This window comes from Nomascus leucogenys, chromosome 4, assembly GCF_006542625.1.
Source record: "Nomascus leucogenys isolate Asia chromosome 4, Asia_NLE_v1, whole genome shotgun sequence".
NCBI classification, from domain to species: domain Eukaryota; kingdom Metazoa; phylum Chordata; class Mammalia; order Primates; family Hylobatidae; genus Nomascus; species Nomascus leucogenys.
This window is the reverse complement of record NC_044384.1, coordinates 65,906,855-65,923,112: the sequence shown is the minus strand read 5'-3', so window position 1 is coordinate 65,923,112 and position 16,258 is coordinate 65,906,855. Positions and strand designations below refer to the sequence as shown.

The 16,258-nt window shown below is 39.1% G+C and overlaps 1 protein-coding gene across 3 annotated transcripts in view; it reads right to left on the bottom strand.

The window, feature by feature from the left end:
- Positions 1-427: 427 nt before the first annotated feature.
- Positions 428-16,258, bottom strand: part of ARHGAP28 (Rho GTPase activating protein 28) — a 190,037-nt gene continuing 174,206 nt past the window's right edge. The window contains exons 16-17 of one of the 3 annotated variants that reach the window (XM_003262065.4): positions 5,272-5,336; positions 428-2,166 (exon numbers count right to left, since the gene is read on the bottom strand). In XM_003262065.4, coding sequence (XP_003262113.2) covers positions 2,072-2,166; positions 5,272-5,336 — 160 coding nt within the window. In that variant the 3' untranslated portion in view covers positions 428-2,071. Of the gene's footprint in view, positions 2,167-5,271; positions 5,337-16,135; positions 16,209-16,258 lie in introns of those variants that run through there. The other 2 variants (XM_012506403.2, XM_030810730.1) reach the window with 2 other exon arrangements.

The following is a 16,258-nucleotide window of genomic DNA, read 5'->3' as shown; positions in this document are numbered from 1 at the left end:
CTGAAGTAAATCTTAAAGCCTTCAGAATTTACTCATAGGTTCTAATGTGTTTTCAGTCAAAAGAAATAAAAATTCTCAAATAAAAAATTAAATGAACAGATTTGTGAATTTTCTGTATAAACACAACAGAATTGAACTATTCAAATGCAAGGAAATACACTGAGAAATATCACTCAGTTTTCATATATATGCAGAAACATAAGGTAGCTATTTGAAGAATTTCTTCCATATGTGGTCATAAATTACCGCCGTTTTACATCTTGGGACGTGGCAATTACATAAAGTAAAATGTTTACCCTTGTCTGAACTGCAAAAATGATAAAAGCATTTTTTTCAGAGTCTAGAAATTCATTATGTAAGGTCACGTGCCACCAACTACCCATACATTAAAAATGAACAAAATGTAGGAATATACATAAACTTATGTAGAAGGCACGTTTCCTTTTAACGGGTTTTCAGGCAAAAAAAAATTCTCAAATTAACAATCAAATGAATGGATCTTGTGTTTTCTATAAAAATATAACAAAATCCTAAATGCCAGAAAGTTATCTACATGTTTTAATATAAGTGATGTTTTGTATAGATATCGAGGTGTAATATAGTATATAAAAGATTTCTTCTACAAATGGGCTTAAATATTACCACGTTTTGAGACTTGCGAAGTAGACAAAAAGATGTTTTCTGTATTTGTGAGCAAATTTGTCTACTGCTTGAATTGTTGAGAGAGAGTCATTTGGGTCTCATTAAAACCAATATAAATTCATCAAAATCTCAATCTGCAGATTCCAAAAAAGCCAATGTATACGTCTGGGATAAATGAGAACTCTGTCCCCATTTCTAGTTAATCCGAGAAGGACTATATCCACAGCCTCGAGAGAAAAGGCAGAGCTGTCCAATCCCTCAGCACCTTTTAGATTTGCTCCAAATTAGAAACGTGGGGACTATGTGTTCTGGGCAATCACAGGTCTGGAAAATGGCTCTGCAGGCTCTTGATAGTGAGACAGTGGTCATCTTACCAGACATGCATCTGATTTTAAGCCTCAGGCTAATCCACAATGCTTGGCCATGCCTATGATTAACAAACAAAAGCAAAATCTGCTTTTATAGTTTGTAAAACCTGGATAGAACGGTATTTTTCAGCATTCTTGGATAAAGCAGTTCTGCATTTTTAAATTGGGACTGCAGAAGTGACTGTCTATAGTTGTGAAATATAAACAACGGTATGTTTGATCAGAAAAGGAAGCCCGTGCCTGGCACTTGGAAAGATACTGAGCATCATAACCGTAATGAGAAAATGGAGGCTCTGTGAATGTTAACTACAAACAAGGTTAGGAAAGCATGACACCCTTTGTCAAACCAAGCTTCACTAGCAGGACCTGTGCTCACAGAAGAATATGCTTTAAAAGTATCAATTTTCCACAGTCGATGATAGAGAAAAGTTCATTTGCACCAGAATGCTGATAGTCACAATACACAGCCTGACATACATAACAATACAGTTTTCTTTAAACAGAAGTTCTTCCTCCTCCAATTCAGGAGTCAGTCAGAGCATAAATATTGTATGTTTCACTTTAGAAACTGATTCTCTTTAGAAAGCAGATCTGGATTATTTTGCAGGGTAGAAATGAAGGCTATTTCTGGCATTCTTGCTCAAAAAGTCAATATATGTACATTAAATATAAAAAAGGGTCTCTTTCACCTCTTTTGCTTCATAGCATTGGCTACATAAAGAACATTGCTTATCCCTAGGTCTAGGGCCGAGTTCATTTCTGCTAGGAAGTTGAAATACTAGAAGTGATTAGAGTTCCATATTCTAGATTGGTCTTTCTTCTGGAAGGACCACATCATCTTTCCTTTACTTTTATTAAAAAAATGTCATGAGAAAGCTTCAGTTGAATTGGTGAACCAGCGCCTCTTCCACAGTTCATGCTGACAATGCCCACTGTGGAGGGCCAGAAATACTGAGAAGGCTGTAGGAACAAACACGTCAAACACAGTGTTGTTTTTTCCCTACCAAAATGTAGGATCTTTTTGGCATATAATACATGATAGCAGCTATCTCGAGGATATTTTAAGAACTTGGTTGAGGTTTAATCACCCATTCTGCTTGAGGATTTATACGATATACATCCAATATATAAGCATCTGGATCCAAGCAATGCTCTCCTAAAAGAAAAAGATCAGAGAATCAGTGTACATTTGTGTGTGTGTGCGTGTGCACACATATGTGTCTGTGTGTGTTTGTGAGGCTCAAATAAGGTTAATATAGTTCTCTTGGCCAAAGTAAGTAGACATATGTTAAGGTTTCTTAACAAACTCTTCTTCCCTCTTCTCCCTCTCTCCTTTTTTTTTTTCTTTCTTTAAGACTGTGAAGTATGGGTATATAAAACAAATCTCATGTGAAATTTTGGAAGAAAGCAGACATACCATCACAGGCAAATTGTTCCCTTGCTTCATGGCATCAATTAGAAAATTATGGCAAGGGCCGGGTGCAGTGTCTCACACCTGTAATTCCAGCACTTTGGGAGGCTGAGGCGGGTGGATCACTTGAGGTCAGGAGTTTGAGACCAGCCTGGACAACATGGTGAATCCCCATGTCTACTAAAAATACAAAAATTAGCCGGGTGTGGTGGCAGGTGCCTGTAATCCCAGCTACTGGGGAGGCTGAGGCAGGAGAATCACTTGAACCTAGTAGTTGGGATTGCAGGTGCCCGCCACCACGCGGGGGAGGCCGAGGTTGCAGTGAGCCAAAATTGCACCACTGCACTCCAGCCTGGGTGACAGAGTGAGATCCTGTTTTAAAAAAAAGAAAAAAGAAAAGAAAAATATGGCAAGAACTTGTTTCAGGTATAAACTCATTACTTATATGCTAATACATGTCCTCCAATGGCTTTATAGATAGGTACTTGACCAGAGCTAGAGAAGATTCAAATCAAGTTCATTTTAGGAATGGTCATTTTGTTTCTTTACTATGGATGTAAAGCCCCATAGGCAGGAAATCCCAAAATGGTAACAACTAAAAGATCATTTCCTGGGGCAAACGTATTCAAAAGTCTTTACGTGCAGTGTGCTTGAAATGTATGCTGAAATTCTCAAACAAAACTACCAAGAGCTGGCCAGGCACGGTGGCTCATGCCTGTAATCTCAGCACTTTGGGAGGCCGAGGTGGGCAGATCACAAGGTCAGGAGATCTAGACCATCCTGGCTAACACAGTGAAACCCCATCTCTACTAAAAATACCAAAAAAATTAGCCGGGCGCGGTGGCGGGCGCCTGTATTCCCAGCTACTCGGGAGGCTGAGGCAGGAGAATGGCGTGAACCCGGGAGGCAGAGCTTGCAGTGAGCCAAGATCGCGCCACTGCAAATGCAGAAATAAAACCTGACTTCTTTTGGCGCGATCTCGGCTCACTGCACTCCAGCCTGGGTGACAGAGCGAGACTCCGTCTCAAAAAAACAAAAACAAAAACAAAAACAAAAAAACCAAACCAAACAAAAAAAACTACCAAGAGCTGCCTGCATGCTCAGTTGCTTGATTCATTCACTTACCAAATATTAATAATGTGCCAGGCACTATTCCAGGGGCTGGGTTTACAGCCATGTCTAAGAGCAGCACAAGGCAACTAACAAACAAATATGATACCAAGTAAGTCATCATAACATGAGAGAAAGACCAAGCATGGAAGCCATGTTCGGGAGGGTGCGAGGAAGGAGGGTCTCCCTGAGAAGCTGATTTATTGGCAAAGACCTGGCAGAGGCCAGGGACTGAGAAGTGAGGCTGTCTGGAGGGAGGGCATCCTGGGGAAAAGTCAGAGCAAATGCAAAGGCCACAAATCCAAACCTGCCAGGTGACTGGATTTACAGGTTTAGTGTTTAAAGGGACCTGTGGGATAGAAATTTCAGGGGCATCCACATACAGGTGTATTTAAAGGAGTGAGATGGATTGAGCTCGCCAAGGAAGGCAAGTGCAAATACAGGAGAGTTCCGAGGACTGAACCCTACCGTTCTCCAACCTTGAGAGGCTGAGAGGACAAGAAATAAGGGGCACAGGGTTTCCAGCAGCACAGCCAGGAAAAGTGGGAAGACAGTCAGAAGCTTGGGGCATCCTTGAAGTCAGGTGAAAAAAGTGTTCTTCAAAGGAGGGAAAGATCAACTCAGGCAGTTCTAAAAACAGATGAGTTGTCTGGTGACCATGACAAGAGGGCGATTCTGGTGAAGTGCTGAGGGGCAGAGCATGCCTGGAGTGACTTCAAGAGAGAACAAGGAGGAAGAAACTGGAGCGTAGATACTGATTCAAGAAGCTTTTGCTATAAGGTGGAACACAGAAATGGGAGTAGACTTAAAGGGGGGTCAAGAAAGAATTTTGTAAAGGTGAGGGAAATTGCCAGTTTTTTAAATGCAGATGGAAATGCTGCAGTTGGGAGGGAAAGGTTGATGGTGTGGCAGAGTGGAGGGTGCTGGTGAGGAGGCGGCACTGCCCTCACTGGGAGCACGGAGTGCCCATGGGGCTGTGAGGATATTCACAGACCAAGCAGGGAAGTTTTGCTGATTCCTCCCCTGCTCCCCCAGGGAAATAGAAAGAATGAATTTGGGAGGAGAGTTAAAATAGGGAAGTTAATCAAAATGGTGTCATGCTTCTGAAAGTTCTTACAGTATTCTCTGCTTTGTTTTGCATTGAGTCTCCAGAGAGACTTTCCGACTTCAAATCACATTGAAAAGACCCAAGCCAGCCAGGCACGGTGGCTCACACCTGTAATCCCAGCACTTTGGGAGGCCGAGGCGGGTGGATCACTTGAGGTCAGGAGTTCGAGACCAGCCTGGCCAACATGGTGAAACCCTGTCTCTACTAAAAATATAAAAATTGTCTGGGCGTGGTGGCGGGCACCTGCAATCCCAACTACTAGGGAGGCTGAGGCAGGAGAATCACTTGAACCCGGGAGGCAGAGGTTGCAGTGAGCCAAGATCACGCCAATGCACTCCAACCTGGGCAGCAGAGCAAGATTCCGTCTCAAAAAAAAGAAAAGAAAAGAAACGAAAAGAAAAGAAAAGACCCAAGCCTACTCCATATCAACACTAAAATATTCTCATTTAAATTTTGAAAACATTTTAGAAAAGTTGTGCAACTGTTCCCACATGAGATAAAAATATCAGAAACCTACTGATTTTTAGTTTTTATCTGAGAAATTTATAAAATATACCTTTATGATAACAGCAACATATTTCTTTTAGAGTAATCAGAGAATTTAGCAGTAGAAATTATTACAGTATGCTTACCTATATTTCCTCCAATTTCATATAATCTTTGGTTCTGAATCTTAATACATTCTGATGAACCATGACTGAAAAAAATGAGAAAGTAATATAATTTTAATACTCTTTCCTGATCTGAGGTAAAAACGCATGTTATCCAGGCAACAAATAATTCATTCTGCCTTGACGAAATATGTCCCACAAAACTGTATCATGACTGAAGTTATATAAAAACAACTGTTTTTCCGTCTGACACAGACAAGCAGCTGAGGCCCAGGGAAGAGGGGACTGCTCCCACCAGGACGGGAAGCCGCAGCGCTCCACTACATAGAGCCCATTCAGGCCACAGCTGCCTGCTCCATTTCAGGGTAGTTACTGTTACTGACACATCAAGGCTGGCCACGGAGCAGCTGCGTGTTTAATACTGCCTTGTGGTTGGCCACATTACTCTCAATCCAAAAGAAGTCAGGTTTTATTTCTGCATTTGCCAAAAAATTGAATGGAATTATCAGCCCATGTCACATTTCTCAGTTTGCCTCATGCTTTGCAAGGTGTCTAAGGCTGACTTCATTGCAAGTCTCTGCCCCTTAATAAAAGCAAGTCACGGCCGGACACGGTGGCTCATGCCTGTAATTCTAGCACTTTGGGAGGTTGAGGCGGGCGGATCATCTGAGGTCAGGAGTTTGAGACCAACCTGGCTAACATGGCAAAACCCCGTCTCTACTAAAAATACAAAAAATCAGCCTGGTGTGGTGCCGTGTGCCTGTAGTTGCAGCTACCCAGGAGGCTGAGGCAGGAGAATTGCTTGAACCCGGGAAGAGGAGGTTGCAGTGGGTGGAGATTGCGCCATTGCACTCCAGCCTGGGTGACAGAGTGAAACTCCATCTCGAAAATAAATAAAAATAAAAAAATAAAAAATAAAATAAAATAAAATAAAAGCAAGTCACAGGAAACTATCTCTCAATTTAATTTTTCCACCCTAGACTAGAATGCTGGGTTAGAAGAGTCTGAATGACCATCGCTGCCCTCCATCCCCATCAAAGAGTGACTTTTCAGCTTGGTTACTTCAAATGATTGTCCTGGCCTCCCCACTATGAGGAAGATGCAAGTGTGCCCTCTTTTTTTGTGGTTGTTTTTTGTTTAATTGAACTTTCATTTGAGATGCTGTAGATTCACACGTAGTTGTAAGAAATAATACAGGTGCATCCTGTGCTCCCTACACCGATTTCTCTCGACAGTAACATCTCACAAAACTCTAGTGCAGTATCATGACCAGAATGTTGACACCCATTCAGGGAAGATGCAGAACACTTCCAGCCCCACAAGGCACCCCCTGTTGCCCCTTTATAGCCACATTCATTCCTTCTCCCCATCCTACCCTATCTCCATCCCTTACCCCCCGGCAGCACTACCCTATTATATGTTTCTGTAAGTTGGTCATTTCACAAAGGTTAAACAAATGGAAACATACAGTATGAAACATTTTTGTATTGCCTTTTTTTCCCAACTTGGCATAAATCCCTAGAGATCTACCCAAGTCGCTGCATTTTTATTGCTGAGTAGTATTCCACGGTATAGATGAGCCAGTTTCTGTAGTCACTCACCTGTTGAAGGACACCTAGGCTTTTTTTTCCCCCAGTTTTTGACTGTATAAATAAAGCTGCTATCAGCATTTGTGAACAGATTTTTGTGTGAACAGGTTTTTGTGTGCACGTGGTCTTCATTTCTTTGGGATAAATTCCCAGGAGTGTCAGTGCTGGGTCACATGGCAGTTGGAGATTTAGTTTTTTAAGAAACTGCCAAACTATTTTATGGAGTGACTGCACTGCTGACATTCCCGCCAGAAATGCATGAGTGATCCTGTTTCTCTGTATCTTTGTCTGTATTTGGTGTTGTCACTATTTTTTATTTTAGCCATTCTCACAGGTGTGTAGTAATATGCAATTGTGGTTTTAATTTGCATTTCCATAATGGCCAATGATGCTGAACATCTTTCCATGGGCGTATTTGCCAGTTGTTTATCTCTTTGGTGAAATGTAATCTGTATCTTCTTGGTAAAGTGTCTGTTCATGTCTTTTGCCCACTTTCAAATTGGATTGTTTGTTTTTTTTTTGTTTTTTGTTTTTTTTTGAGACGGAGTCTCACTCTGTTGCCCAGGCTGGAGTGCAGTGGCACAATCTCGGCTCACTGCAAGCTCCGCCTCCCGGGTTCACGCCATTCTCCTGCCTCAGCCTCTCCAAGTAGCTGGGACTACAGGCGCCCGCCACCACACCCGGCTAATCTTTTTTTTTTGTATTTTTAGTAGAGACGGGGTTTCACCGTGGTCTCGATCTCCTGACCTTGTGATCCGCCTGCCTCGGCCTCCCAAAGTGCTGGGATTACAAGCGTGAGCCACCGCACCCGGCCCTGTTTGGTTTTTTTAACTGTTGAACTTTGAGTGTTTTATTTATATATTCTAGATACTAGTCCTTTGTTGAATGTGTGGTTTTGCAAATATTTCATCCCAGTCCTTAGTTTGTCTTTTCATCCTATTCACATGGTCTTTTAGAGTATAAGTTTTCCATTTTGATGAGGTCTAATTTAACAATTTTATTTCTTATGGGTCACATTTTTGATGTCAAGCTCTAAGAACTCTTTAGTTTTAGATCACAAATATTTTCTCCTACATTATTTTCTAAGGGTTTTATAGTTTTACACTACACACTTAAGTCTGTGATCCATTTCGAGTTAATTTTTGAATAGGTGTGAGGTTTAGATCAAGGTTTATTTATTTATTTTTTGCCTATGGACGTCCATTGCTACAACACTATTTACTGAAAAGGCTTCCTCCATCAAATTGCTTTTGTACTTTTCTCAAAATCAGTTGCTGGAATAGTCAAGTTCAAAGAGACAGAGAGGAGAAGAATGGTTGCCAGTGGCTAAAGGCAGGGAGAATGGGTATAGAGTCTCAGTGTGGGATGAGAAAAAGATTTTGGGTACGAATGACGGTGATGGTTGCACAACCATGTGAATGTGCTTAGTGCCACTGAACTGTCCCTTTGAAATGGTTAAAACATACTTTAATGTTATGTATAGTTTACAATAAAAATCTTTAAAAAATCAGATGGGCGTATTTGTGTAGGTAAATTTCTGGGTTCTCTATTCTATTCCATTGATCTAAGTGTCTACCCCTCCACTAATACCATACTATCTTGATTACTCTACCTTTTATATAATGGGCCTTAATATCTAGTAAAGTGATTCCTCCTACTTTATTCTTCTTTTTCAATATCATTTTAGTTATTCTAGCACCTGTGCTTTTCCATATATATTTTTAGAATAAGCTTGTGCATGTTTACAAAGTATCTAGCTGGAATTTTGACAGGAATGGTGTTAAACTCATAGATCAATTTGGGGAGAATTGATATCTTTACTGTGTTATCTTCCAAACCATGAAAATGATAGGTCTCTCCATTTCTTTAGGTCTTCTTTAATTTCTTTCACCAGCATTTTGTAATTTTCAGCATATAGATCCTGTAAAGGTTTACTTAAGTTTATACTTAAGTATTTAGAGTGACTGTAAAGGGTATTGTGTTTTTACTTTTGGTTTTAAATTTGGTTTCCACATGTTCCAATGTGATTGATTTTTGTGTGTTAATCTTGTATCCTGTGATCCTACTGAACTGACTTATTAGTTCTAGGTCTTTTTAAACTTTTATTTTATGAAATTTTATATGTAGATAATTAGGTTATCTGCAAACAGAGACAGTTTTATTTCTTCCTTTATAACCTGTATGCCTCCTATTTCTTTTCTTTCCCTTACTACGGTGACTTAATATTCCAGTAGTGTGTTGAATGAGATTGATGAAATTGGGCATCCTTATTCATGCTCTTAGAGGGAAAGCATTCAATCCTTCGTTGTTAAGGATGATGTTAGCTGTAGGTTTTGTAGATAATCTTTATCAAGTTGAGTAAGTTCTCCTCTTTTCCTAGTTTTCTGAGAGTTTTTATCATGACTCAGTGTTGGATTTTGTCAAAGGCTTTTTTCTGTAGCAATTGAGATGACTGTATGGTTTCTCCTATTGATATGGCTAATTACATTGATTGATTTTTTAATGTTAAATCAACCTTGCATGCCTGAAAAAAAGTCCCAGTTGGTTTATGGTGTATAATTCTTTTAATAAATGCTGGGTTAGAATCGCTATTTTGCTGATAATTTTTAAATTCTAAATTTATGAGAGATATTGGTCTGTAGGGCTTTCGTTTGTTTTTTTACAACGCCTTTTTTTTTGGTATCAGGGTATTAATACAACCTTCATAAAATGAGTTAGGGAGTATTCCTCCTTCTTCTGTTTTCTGGAAAAGATTGTTCTAGATTAGTGTTAATTCTTTAAATGTTTGCTATAATTCTCCAGCGAAACCATCTGGGCTTGGAGAGGTTTTAAAAACTTTAAAATTATAGATTCAATTTCTTTAATGGCTATAGCACTATTCAGTTAGTCAATTTCATTTTGGTTGTATTTTGGTAATTAGTGGCTTTTGAGGAATTGGTCCATTCTAAGTTTTTGAATGTATTAGCTATAAAGTTGTTACAGTAGTCCTTTTTATCCCTTTAATGGAAGTACTATATTAGTGATATCCCATCCTATTTTTGATATTCTTGATTCGTGTCATCCTTTTATCTTTGTTAGTCTTTCTAGGAGTTTATCAATTTTATTGCTTTTTAAAAGAACCAACTTTTTGTTTCACTGATCTTCTTTATCGTTTTCCTGTTTTTAATTTCACTTATTTCTGCTTATCTTTATTAATTTTTCCTTCTGGTTGCTTTAGGTATATTTTGCTCTTATTTTTGTAGTTTTTAGAGGTAGGAACTTGGACAGTTGATTTGAGATCTTTCATTTCTATCATAAGCATTTACTACTACAAATTTTTCTCTCAGCACAGCTTTAGCTGTATCCCACATAATTTTATTTTTAAAATTTTATTTATTTATTCATTTTGAGACCGAGTCTCACTCTGTCACCTAGGCTGGAGTGCAGTGGTGTGGTTTTGGCTCACTGCAACCTCTGCCTCCCGGGTTCAAGCGATTCTCCTGCCTCAGCCACCTGAGTAGCTGAGATTACAGGTGCCTGCCACCATGCCTGGCTAATTTTTGTATTTTTACTTGAGATGAGGGTTCGCCATTTTGGCCAGGCTGGTCTCGAACTTCTGACCTCAGGTATTCCGCCTGCCTCGGTCTCCCAAAGTGCTAGGATTACAGGCGTGAGCCACTGTGCCCAGCCATCATATAATTTTATATGTTACAGTTTTACTTTCATTCTAGGTATTTTTTTTTATTTTGCTTAAGACTTCCTCTTTGACCTGCAGATTATCTAGAAGTATCTGGTTTAGTTTTAAAGTGTTTGGAGGTTTTCATGTTCTCCTTCTGTTACTGATATCTAGTTTTTGATACCTTTATAGTCAGAGAAGATGCTTTGTATGATTTCAATTATTTGAAATTTGTTGAGGTTTGTTTTATGGCCCAGGATTTGGTCTATCTTTCTGGATTCTTTTTTTTTTTTTCTTTTTTTGAGATGGAGTCTTACTCTGTCACCCAGGCTGGAGTGCAGTGGCGTGATCTTGGCTCACTGCAACCTCTGCCTCCTGGATTCAAGCAGTTCTCTGCCTCAGCCTCCGAGTAGCTGGGATTACAGGCACCCACCACCACGCCCAGCTAATTTTTGTATTTTTAGTAGAGACAGCATTTCACCATGTTGGCCAGGCTGATCTCAAACTCCTGACCTCGTGATGCACCCGCCTCGGCCTCCCAAAGTGCTGGAATTACAGGCATGAGTCATGGTGCCCAGCCTATCTTTCTGGATTCTATCTTGTTTTATTTACAGAATTTTTGAGTATATTGCTTTGTATGGCTTTGCTTTTGGTTTCTCTGGATATTACAGTACATGTGTAACTTATTGCAGTTTACTGGTATTGATGTTTTACTAATAAATGATGTGTACTTTCATTAGTTCTCTTTATCCTCACACTTAAAACATTAATTGTATTTATCCCTTTAAAAGTTTTTATATTTCTATCATAGTAAAATACATATAACAAAATGTATCATATTAGCAATTTTTAAGTGTATAGTTTAGTGGTATTAAATATATTCATAATGTTGTACAACCATAACCAGCATCTGTTTTCAGAACTCTTTTTATCTGTAAAACTGAAACTGTATGCCTATTAAACAATAATTCCCCATTTTCCCCTTCCTCTTAGGCCCTAGCAACCACCATTCTATTCTGTCTCTATGATTCTGACCATAACTTAAGTGGAGTCACACAGTGTTTATCCTTTTGTGACTGGCTTATTTCATCAGCATAATGTCTTCAGTCATCCATGTCATAGCATATGTCAGAATTTCTTTCCTTTTTATGGCTGAATCGTATTTCATTATATGTATATACCATATTTTGCTTATCCATTCATCTGTTGATGAATACTTGGGATGCTTCCATGTTTTAACTATTGTGAATAATGCTGTGAACATGAGAGTAAAATGTCTCCATGAACCCCTGCTTTCAATTTTTTGGCCATGTACCCACAGGTGGAATTGTTGGATCAATTGGTAACTCTATTTATCATGTTTTGAGGAATTACCACACTGTTTTCTACAGTGGCCGTAGCATTTTACATTCCCACTTCCCACCAGTGGTGCACAAGATTTCTGATTTCTTCTCATCCTCGTCAGCACTTATTTTTATTTTTATTTTTTTTAAGATAGCCATTCAGATGAGTGTGATAGTTCTATTTCTTATCAGTTCTTTGAATTCAAAATCACATAAGTTAAAGGAGGACCACTGATGTATGCATATATCTCATTTTTAAAATAGAAAGATAATCCTGATATTCTAGCATAACTAAATTTTACCTATTTTACTCTGAAATTATTTTACCATTGAAAAGTGGTGGTTTTAAAAAAACTGGTAGGATCCTAGAAACAATTTTAAAATAAATATTTAATTTTAGAACTTTTAGATTTACAGAAAAACTATGAAAATGGTATAGGCAGATCCCATATGCCCCACACTGTTCCCCCATTATAAACATCTAATATTAATATAGTACATTTGTTACAATTAATGAACCAATATTGATACATTATTATTAACTAAAGTCCATACTTTATTCAGATTACCTTCATTTTAACCTAATGTTCATTTTCTGTTCAAGGATCCTATCCAGAATTTCACATTACATTTAGTAATTGTACGGTGCTGAAGAGTGTCCCCCAAAATTCACGCCCACCCTGAATATCATAATCTGACCTTATTTGGAAATAGCATATTTGCAGATGTAATTAGTTAAAGATTGCGAGACTAAATCATCCTGGATTTAGGGGGCACCTAAAATGAGTAAAGATGATGTGAAGATGGGAGAAGAGATTGAAATGATATGTCTCAAGCCATGGAATGCCAAGATTGCTGGCAACCAACAAAAGTTATGCGGGAGGCATGGCAGAGTTTCTCCCGCTGAGCTTTTAGAAGGAATCAACCCTGCTGACATCTTTATTTCAGACTTCTGGACTCCTGAACTGTGAGAGAATACATCTCCACCTTTTAAGCTACCCGATTTGTGGTAATTTGTTATGGCAGCACAGGGAAACTAAGATAGTAGTCGGGTCTCCTTAGACTGCTCTGATTATTTATCATAGTTGCCTTAGTTTTGATGACCTGAACAGTTTCAAGGAGCACTGCTCAGATATTTTGTAGAATGTTCCTCAATTGGGATTTTTCTAATGTTTTTCTCATGTTTAGATTGGAATTATGTGTTCTTGGGAGGAAGACCACAGAGATAAACGGCTGTTTTTTTTTTTTTTAATCATATCAAGGGTGTACCTTGATACTATCAACATACTATCAACTTGACTCATCACTGTTAATATTAATCTGATCACCTAACTGAGGTCAGATTTCTTGGCTGTACAGTTGCTTTTTCCATTTTTACACACTATTATTTGGAAGGAAGTCACTCTGCATAGACCACATTTAGGGAGTGGGGGTGCACCACCATTTTAAAATGTAATAGTCTTAAGTGTGTCCTCTACATACACTGAGCAATGTATCAGATGATGTAATTTTTGCTTCTCTCATCAAATGTGATTTAAAAAATGCATGACAAGTAGGATAGTTTATAGCCCTGTTTGTACCCATTCTGCTGTTCTCCTCTCCTTTCTGATGTTCTAAGCCTTGTTACAATTTCCTTTCTGTTTAAGAACTTCCTTCAGTCATCCTTTATAGGTCAGTTTGTTAGCAACAAATCTCTTAGTTTTCCTTCATCTGAGAATGCCTTTATTTCCCCCTCATTTCTAGAAGGACATTTTTGCTGAATATAGAATTCACAGTTGACAGTTCTTTCCTTTAAGTACTTGACAAATGTTATGCCACTTCCTTCCAGCCTTCATGGCTTCCGAAGACAAGTCTGCTATAATTTGAATTGGTGTCCTCATATTAAAAACATCATTTCTCTCTGGATTATTTCAAGGATTTTTGTCTTTAATTTTTACAAGTTTAATCGTACTATTTTGGTTTAGATTTGGTTTATTCCATTTGGGTTCACTCAATTTCTTGAAGATGTAGTTTGATGCCTTTTCCTAATTGGGGATGTATTTCATTATTATTTATTCAAATATTCTTTCAGTCTCACTCTGTATTTCCTTTCATTTTGGGACTCTGATCGTATGATATTTGGCTCACTTGTTAGACTCCCGTAGGTCCCTGAGGCTGTGTTCATTTTTTTTTCCCGGTTTATTTCCTCTCTGTTGTTCATAATCGATAAACTCTATTGACATGTCATCAAGTTTGCTAATTCTGTCCTCTGTTATCTTTACCCTACTACTGAGCCCATTCAGCAAGTTTTTTACTTCAGTTTTTGCATTTTTCAGGTCTATAAATTTCCATTTGTTGTATTTTTAAAGAACACCTATTTCTTTGCTGATATTTTCCACTTTTTCATTTGTTTCAGGAGAATTCATAATTGCTTGTGAAGTATTTTTTGTGATAGTTGCTATAAAATTCTTGTCAGAAAATTCTAAAATTTGATTTAGTTTAGTGTTGACTTCGTGGTTTGTTTTTTCTCATTCGTGTTGTGATTTTGCTTTAATGAGTGATTTTGGGTTGTATTGTGAACATTTTGGATATGATATGATGAGACTCTGGGGCTTATTTAGTTTTCATTTTTTGGCATGTAGTCTTCCTGTTGAGGTTTAGCACAAGGTCTGGGTGGGCAGGTATGTTCAGCTTCTTGCTGGGCCGTTTGAAAGCAGGATACCAACTGGCTCTACCTCATTGCCTCCAATTGGGAGTGTAAGATCAGCTCCCTGCTGGGCTCTGCTGCCACCAGGGTAGGGGAAAACAGAAGCTAACACTGCCTTGTTGCTGCAGGCTGAAGGTGAAGCTCAGCTCCTCACTGGGCCCCACTGACACCAGAAAAGAGGAGGGGAGGAAGCAGAGTGTCAATTGTTGCCACATCTTAACCCTTTCCACTAGGTGTCAGGTGGAGGCTCAGCTCCCCGCTGGGGCTGACTGATACTAGTAAGGGCACCAGGAACCTCTGCTTTGGCCTGCCTTGTTCAGTTTTGCTCATATGGTTGGGGGAAGAGGCTCAGCTCCCTCAGGGCCTTACTGACACTTGTGCTAAATGGCCTGCCTTGCACTGCCTCACTGCTGCTGTTCATTGCTGCTGGGTGAAGGTGAAAACTTAGCTCACTGCAGGACCCTGAAGACACCACCCTGGTTTGGAATCAGACCACCCACCTGGTTGTGTTAGGTGGCAGGTGATAGATGGCAGATCCATTCCCTGCTTGGATCCACTGAAACCATGGGGCGGTGGCGTGTTTTATTTATTGGTGTTTGGCTGGAGTAGGGCAGATATTGCCAGAAAGGTTGTCTGTGGTTAGGCCACCCCTTTACCTAATCCTTTGGCTAGGCTTTCCTTAGAGCTTTTTTTCATCTGTGCCTGTTGTCAGTTGCAGGTTGGAAGTTTCCGCAGTGTTCTGTCTGGGATACGTGGGAGGTGATAAGGAAACTCCCAGAACTCACCACCGTGTCATTTCTCAAGGCCTCTTCTTTCCACCTTTCAGAGTCTTTCTCTGCTTTTTGTTGTGTTACTATCCAGGGTTTTCTAGTTATAAGGGAGAGTTACCTGGAAGGGGGCTTCTTCCTCCTTTTTTAACTTAAACACACGGGGGTCTGAGTAGGCAGTCAGAAATAAGCCTCTAGTGAAAGATGCAAAATTGGGGCCAGTTTACAACACTGAAACTGAAATAGGCCATAGTTCTAACAAGTAAAGAGAATGGATAGAGCAAGATTTTTTAAAAATTATTATTATTTTAAAAGTTTTTTGTTTCCATAGGTTTTTTTGGGAACACGTATTTGGTTACATGAGTAAATTATGTAGTAGTAATTTCTGAGATTTTGGTGTACTCATCTCCTAAGCAGTATACACTGAACCCAATTTGTAGTCTTTTATCCCTCACCCTCTTCCCCCTTTTGCCCTTGAGTCCCCGAAGTCCACGGTGTCATTCTTATGCCTTTACATCCTCATAGCTTAGCTCCCACTTACAAGTGAGAACATATGTTTGGTTTTCCATTCCTGAGTTACTAAGATTTTTTGAACAAGTTGTTATAAAAGATTTGAGTCTATCTGCAGTCACTGGTTCTAATATATTTTTATTAGAAACATTTTCTTTCTAAAAAAGGTCTACTTGAGAGTACAAAGTCAGTTTTCGTAGTATATGTAACTAGAAGTCTATTGGATACCCAAATTCCTTGAATGATATTTCAAGTCTCTATATGACTGCCTACGTGGAGGTGTCCAGGCCAGTAGCAAAGAGGAATACATGTCTGGGGCTCCTGTTGGCCTCTGTCTACTCTTTTCTTTCTTTTTTAACCCATTTCCCATTTAGGAAGGAAAGTGCAGCTCGCTGCCAGTGCAGTATTCTTGGAGCAAGTGGAAAACGGGTTAATGTGTGTATGTATATATTATATAT